This window comes from Xenopus laevis, chromosome 6L, assembly GCF_017654675.1.
Source record: "Xenopus laevis strain J_2021 chromosome 6L, Xenopus_laevis_v10.1, whole genome shotgun sequence".
Classification (NCBI taxonomy): Eukaryota; Metazoa; Chordata; class Amphibia; order Anura; family Pipidae; genus Xenopus; species Xenopus laevis.
In genome coordinates, this window is record NC_054381.1 from 10,980,361 (window position 1) to 10,987,702 (window position 7,342).

The 7,342-nt window shown below is 41.7% G+C and overlaps 1 protein-coding gene across 2 annotated transcripts in view; it reads left to right on the plus strand.

The window, feature by feature from the left end:
- dlec1.L (DLEC1, cilia and flagella associated protein L homeolog) overlaps positions 1–6,935 on the plus strand; it is a 49,326-nt gene extending 42,391 nt beyond the window's left edge. For both annotated transcript variants that reach the window (XM_018267081.2, XM_018267085.2), the window contains exons 37-39: positions 865–1,018; positions 2,054–2,177; positions 6,745–6,935. In XM_018267081.2, coding sequence (XP_018122570.2) covers positions 865–1,018; positions 2,054–2,177; positions 6,745–6,868 — 402 coding nt within the window. In that variant the 3' untranslated portion in view covers positions 6,869–6,935. The remainder of the gene's footprint in view (positions 1–864; positions 1,019–2,053; positions 2,178–6,744) is intronic.
- Positions 6,936–7,342: the final 407 nt, after the last annotated feature.

Consider the following 7,342-nt stretch of genomic DNA (forward strand, 5'->3'; position numbering starts at 1 on the left):
ATACAAATAATATACAATTATTGGCTGCACACGTCTATACAAATAATATACAATTATTGGCTGCACACGTCTATACAAATAATATACAATTATTGGCTGCACACTTCTATACAAATAGGATACAACCCAATGGGAAAGACAAGTTCCTTCTGATGAATAGCCGGGTCCCATATTACCTGCCTGGTCGTGCCTTTGACCAACCCAGACTCCATCCCCAAAAAAGTATGTAAATTGCCATTTTCCGAAGTCGCCTGTAGTTTCCTTGTGAGGAATTATTTGTGGCTTTTGAGTTATTTAGCTTTTTATTCAGCAGCTCTCCAGTTTGTAATTTCAGCCATCTGGTTGCTAGGGTCCAAATGACCCTAGCAACCATGCACTGATTTGAATAAGAGACTGCAATATGAAAAGGAGAGGCCTGAATAGAAAGATAAGTAATAAAAAGTAGCAATTACAATACATTTGTAGCCTTACAGAGCATTTGTTTTTAGATGGGGTCAGTGACCCGCCCATTTGAAAGCTGGAAAGAATCAGAAGCGAAATAATTCAAAAACTTTCAAAAATAAATGATGAAGATCAATTGAAAAGTTGCCATTGGCCATTCTATGATACACTAAAAGTTACTTTCAAGACTGGAAAAAGACGTATATCATGTTCAAACTCAATCTTACCAGGTACTAGTTGGTTGTGAGGGCTGACAAAAAGCTGTGTAGAATTTTCTGTAGAAGAATTCCTTCTTGACTGATCAGTCCACGGATCATCTTCTTAAGATTAAGATTCCTTCATTTTCCCTTTAATGTTTGTCAACTGGTGGGGCTTCCTTCCAATATATGAGTGTAGTTGAACCCCCTTATCCCCTCTCCGCAGCACGTACCCCTGGAAGCTCACCTCACTCTGCCTGTATTGACTCTCTCCTGTCACACGCTTGACTTCGGAACCTGCTTCGTGGGACAGACCAGGACACAAGAGGTCCGACTGATGAATAAAAGTGGCTCAAAAAGTTTCTGGACTGCATTGTTAGGTAAGTGCTCTGCCAAAACCTGCCATTATTTTTCTGCATTTCCATTATCCGGAAACCCGTTATCCAGAAAGCTCCGAATTACGGAAAGGCCGTCTCCCACAGACTCCATTTTATCCAAATTATCCAAATTTTTAAAAATGATTTCCTTTTTCTGTGTAATAATAAAACAGTAGCTTGTACTTGATCCCAACTAAGATATAATTAATCCTTATTGGAAGCAAAACCAGCCTATTGGGTTTATTTAATGTTAACATGATTTTCTAGTAGACTTAAGGTATGAAGATCCAAATTACGGATCCGTTATCTGGTCCCAGGTCCCGAGCATTCTCGACAACGTACTAATATATTTAGATATAATACACAAGAGCCATGAATATCCTGCAAATTCTAGCCTTATAAACGGTGCTTTGTGATGTCATTTTTGTCATATGACTCAATAAAACTTGTGTATTATAATAAATAAAATACCCCCATACGAGGCCTTTGGCTTAATGTTTTTATAGGGTCATGGAAACTCCTTGTTAGCTCATAATATCCTTATATTTTACATAGGGATGCAGCAAATCCATTATTTTTGATTTACCTGAACCCCCGAATCCTACGCAAAGGACTCGGCCGAATACCGAACTGAATCCTAATTTGCATATGCAGGTGGGAATGGAAAGACATTTTTTACTTCCTTGTTTTGTGACAAAAAGTCACACTATTTCCCTCCCCGCGCCTAATTTACTTATGCAAATTCGAATTTGGTTCGGCTGGGTAGAAGGATTCGGCCGAATCTGAATCCTGCAGAAAAAGGCTGAATCCTGGCCAAATCCCAAACTGAATCCTGGATTTGGTACATCCCTACTTTTACCAGAAGGGGCACTTTATTTACTTCATAACCATAGTAATTCCTTTGTTATGTGAAATGGGAGGTTCCTACTGGTCTTGTCTATGGAGGAAACATTCTAGTTATTGAGCCATGGAACCATAATCATTTCTCTCCTAATCATCATATTTACAAGACATTTCAGTTTCCTTCTTCTCTTGCAGACAAGCAACAGAGACATAACAACCATGAGATATTTTCCATCTCCCCCACCTGTGGGAAGCTTGAGGCCTGTGGAAGGCACACGTCGGACAATATGGAGGCCTTGCTGATCACCTTCACTGCAAGGTAGGCTGTGCTAGTTGTAGTTCTGCTGCAAGGGAGCACCAACATGGCTACTACACACCATAATAATTGCAGGGAATACTCCATTGCACACTTTGTGAGCTAACAAGGTTTCCTGTACTCAGTACTCATGGTAAGGAAAACAGTAACAGTTCATGACTCTCTTGCTTGTGCAAAATAATAGATAATAACAGAGTAATCTTAAAGGGGTTGTTTACCTTTAAAGTAACGTTTAGTAGGATGTAGAGAGAGATATTCTGAGACCATTTGCAATTGGTTTTCATTTTTTATTATTTGTGGTTTTGAGTTATTTAGATTTTTATTCAGCAGCTCTTCAGTTTGCAAATTCAGCAGTCTGGTTGCTAGGGTCAAAATTCCCCTAGCAACCATGCAGTGATTTGAATAAGAGACTGGAATATGATTAGGAGAGGCCTGAATAGAAAGATGAGTAATAAAAAGTAACAATAACAATACATTTGTAGCTTTAGGGCAGAGACGCACGTTCAGATTCGGGGAGATTTAGTCGCCCGACGATAAATCTCCTCTTCTTCGGGCGACTAATCTCCCTGAACTGCCTTCCCACCGGCTGGAACAGAAATTCGCCGATGGGATGGCACTCAAATCGATTCGCTTTCCAAAGTCGCCCGAAGTTTCCTTGTGAGGAATTATTTATGGTTTTTGAGTTGTTTAGCTTTTTATTCAGCAGCTCTCTAGTTTGCAGTTTCAGTAGTCTGGTTGCTAGGGTCTATAATTCCCCTAGCAACCATGCATTGATTTGAATAAGAGACTGGAATATGAATAGGAGAGGCCTGAATAGAAAGATGAGTAATACAAAGTAACAATAAATGTGTAGCCTTACAGAGTATTGTTTTTTTTAGATTTTGAAGTTTTGAAAAAATAAAAAGAATCAGAAGAAGGTAAATAATTTGAAAACAATTAAAAAAAAAAAAAAAGACCAATTAAGCAGTTGCTTAGAATTAGCCATTCTATAACATACAAAAAGTTGACTTAAAGGAGAACCACCCCTTTAAATCCTGCTGGATTGTGCTCAGTACAGGTGGATAGGGTATGAACACATTTTGGGGAGGATGCATTTTTGCTATCGGTAATCTATGTAGAATTTCAACTTTGGCTGTTTCTGACTTGGCAATTCCTCAGTGATGGTCAGCCTGAGACGACACGTTTAGACACGTTTAGACAAGGTTAAAACTTTAGAGTGAACGGAAACAACGGAGACACAAATAATTATTCCTTCTCCTCTAAATATTACTTTTAGGAGTATTAAAGGAAATGTAAAACTTTTAAAACAAATTAAAGGGAAACTATCGCAAAAATGAAAATTTAATACAAGCTTCAGCATACTGAATGTGCGTTCCTATTTATGAACACTAGTTGGGCCAGCATGAGGTGTTCCTGCATAAGGGCAGAGACACATGTGGAGATAATTGCCTCTTCTTCGGGCGACTAATCTCCCTGAACTGCCTTCCCGCCGGCTAGAATCTAAATTACGAGGAAACTTTGGAAAACGAAGGGCTTCGAATCCGATTCTAGCTGGTGGGAAGGCGGTTTGGGGAGATTAGTCGTCAGAAGAAGAGGCGATTTGTCGCTGGGCAACTAATCTCCCGGAACTGCTTTCCCGCTGGCTAAAATGTAAATCGCCGGCAGGATACTTGGATCGCTTCGTTCTCCGAAGCCACCCGAATTTGCCTCCGACTTCGGAAAACGAAGCGATCCAAGTGTCATCCTGCCGTCGATTTACATTCTAGCCGGCGGGAAGGCAGTTTGGGGAGATTAGTCGCCGGGCGACTAATCTCCATGTGTGTCTCTGCCCTAAGTGATTCCCACATTTGCACAGTGCTATACATTTGTGCGCTAAGAACAGCGATTCCCTCAAGGATGTCAACATATGATGGGATTTGGCAAGTTATACCCATTAGGCAGACTTTGGGCGACACTGGGATTTGTATTGTAGTGATTTCAGTAAGTAACTCACACACCTCTGTCCAGAATGGGGCAATTGCAGAGCATCTCCATGACAAGTAGAAGAAATCTGCACCAGGCGTATGACATTTGGGGCAGCAGTCATTTGGCTTTATGTTTTCCCTGTGCATGAGGACCGGGGTAATGTATCCATGATGTGAAATAAGGATTTGGGAGAATCTGCTTCTTACATTGAAGGACACCAGACTTGGGGCCTCCTCCCACTCCTCTTCTTCTTATTCTGGTATATTGAGTTCCCATCCACCTCTAAAATCTCCCACCGTTACTTTTTAATTTTTTAGCAGGGTAGAGTAAAGCCATCATAGGGGGTGGTTTCTGCAGAAGCTACAGTAGTTAAGTATTCCAGCATGTTTTCCACAGAGGATTTTGATAATAAGAAACGAGGATAGTGGCCATTGAGCCTTGTCAGCTTGTTTCAGTTGATAGTATTGTAGCCAGGCTTTGGCCGTCACATCACTCATTTTTAACTTGTTCAGAGGTTTAAAATACACCATCTACATATAGATCATCAATTATTTGTATTACTCTGAAGCTCTATGTTTTTGAAGAGGGGGGGGCCCTTTCATTCTTCCACAGTGGAGTATTTGGGGAGATCCCCTGATATTGGGTAAGTGTCAGTGCAATCTCCCACACTCGAAAAAGAGTTTCTATAATTAGGGATGCACCAGATCCAGGATTCGGCCTTTTTCAGCAGGATTTGATTTCGGGCAAATCCTTGTGCATGGCTGAACCAAATCCAAATTTGCATATATTGATTAAGTGTGGGAAGGGAAATCACGTGACGTTTTATCACAAAACAAGGAAGTAAAAAACATTTTCCCCACCTTTTCCTTTCTCGCCCCTAATTTGCATATGCAATTAAGATTTGGTTCGGTATTTGGCCGAATGCAGCAGTTGGGATGTTAGGTAGTAGGGCCATCCCACCCTGCAGACTTGGGAGTTGCAGGACTGAATATGCAAGCCTGCTACGCTTCCCTGCCCAAATAAATGTCTTGGAGTCTAGTCGGGTAAACACCTATTTTGGTATGTAGACTGGGGAGTTTGCAAATATAGACGGTAGGTGCAGCAGGAAAATCATTTGACAGATAACCACTCTACTCAGTGGTGTTAACGGGAGTGAGCTCCATGCCTTCATCTGACTGGCTATTTTAGTAAGGAGGGGGTTCAAATTGTCTTGCAAATAATGTCGATGGAAATACCCAAGTATTGGAAACAGGTTCCCCATTGCAGTGGTCGGCCGGGTAGTTGATAACGTGGGGCTTCATCGTCCAGAGGAAATATATGGGATTTTTCCCAATTTATAAGCAAACCAGAGAATTTCCCCAGTAGATTTACCGTTTGGTGGAGTCTGTCTAAAGACTCTGCCAGAAGTATCAGCATATTATCGGCGTATAGCTCTATTTTTTCCTCCATGTCTCCATATTTACAAACCTCTTTTCATCGGCCCGGACTATGATGGCTAGTACCTCTATGGCCAGAGCAAATAGTGCAGAGGGCAACAAGGAGTGGAACCTACACAGAAAGGAATGGCATGAACGTCAGCTCTATTTGGACTCTTTCTGCTTGTTAACCTGCCCTTCTTTTTTCCTATATGTTTTTACACTTCTTTGGTTATGCTCCGAGCACTGACTGCTCTATATGTTGGGCACTTGCATTCAGGTGTCCTCCAGTTCCCCAATGCTTCGTTCTGTCTCACTTGTACAGTCGAGCAGTTTGGACATGTCTTGCTTTACAATAGCAAAATTGGTTTTCAGACTTATCAATTTTGTCAACCAGCATCTTGTGCTTTTGCTTCATAATGTGCGCGATTTCCAGCAGCGATGGCTCTGCGTCACCAGCCAGGCCGACTTCTGAGGCCAGAGAGGGAGAAATAGTTCCCCTTTAACGTAAATTTGGCTGTAGTGCTCTTCTGAGTGTTAGCAGAATTCTGACCATCAAGAAACAGTAAGGGCTTTATAAACTGGAAGTGACATCATTGGAAGTAGGCGAGATCAGAAAAAAAGGAGTAAAACTCGCTACTGAGAAGACCGAAACCGGGAGAACCACCGACCCGCATCTATACCCGGTCCTGAAACTTCTATCTGCAACCCGCAGGTTTTGTGGGTAACCCGCGGGTACCCGACCCACTGCAGGACTCATAGCTCATGGGTGGCATCTTGCTGCACTTCAGGTCCCATTGGCAACTTCCGTGGCTTTCGGCGCATGCTCAGTTGTTCGGGGCTGGAATATTGGTAGAACTGCGCATGCGCAGATACGCCGCTTACTTACTGAAGATTCCCGAAGTGCTGAAGATGGCTTCAGTGAGCTCCGCTGACTCTGCAATGAGGGGTAATTACCAGTTTAGGGGCCTTTACTTGTGTGAACACCGGGGGGGGGGGAGCAGGAACTATGGAGGGTAAGGGGTAGGTGTTTTCAAAGGCAATGGGGTTTAGTTCTCCTTTAAGGATTTACATTTCCTTTCAGAAACATAAAAGTAGCCCTCTAGTCCTGCTGGAAGATCATTGGGCTAAAAAAAAAAAAAAAAATCAAAAATGTTTATTTATTTGTGCTTTTTTTCTCCCCAATTTAGAGAGAGCGCAGAATATGAAACGACAGTGACAATCTATGGCATGCTGGGAGAGAAGCCCTTACACCTACACATTAAAGGCCACGGATCATATGATGAGAAATTTGAGCTTCCAGAACATTCTTAGAATTCGTTTTTTTTTTCTTTTCTTAAAATGACATTTTTGTAAATAAATTAAATTTAATTGTTTACTATTCAGTTTTGAGAAACTCTTTGAACAGCTGTTTTGTCACTAAATTGGGGCACAAGGACCCCAGTTGGAATTGTGGGTATCTATCGCCATGATATCGATGGTCCCCTCTCAGCTGACCCTGCCACTACAGTATGGGACCTGTTATCCAGAATGCTCGGGACCTGGCGAAAAGAGATGTGAGGACCTCCAGTAATAAAGAAGCAATTATGTTAAAAAATTAGAAACATTAGGACATAAATAAATAGGCTGAGCCTATGAGTAAGTGCCCCAATAGGCACGAAACGAGTATTTTTCATTAGGACATGAAAACCTAACGCGTTTCGTGCCTATTGGGGCACTTACTCATAGGCTCAGCTTATTTATTTATTAGGACATCAAAACCTAACGCGTTTCGTGCCTATTGGGGCA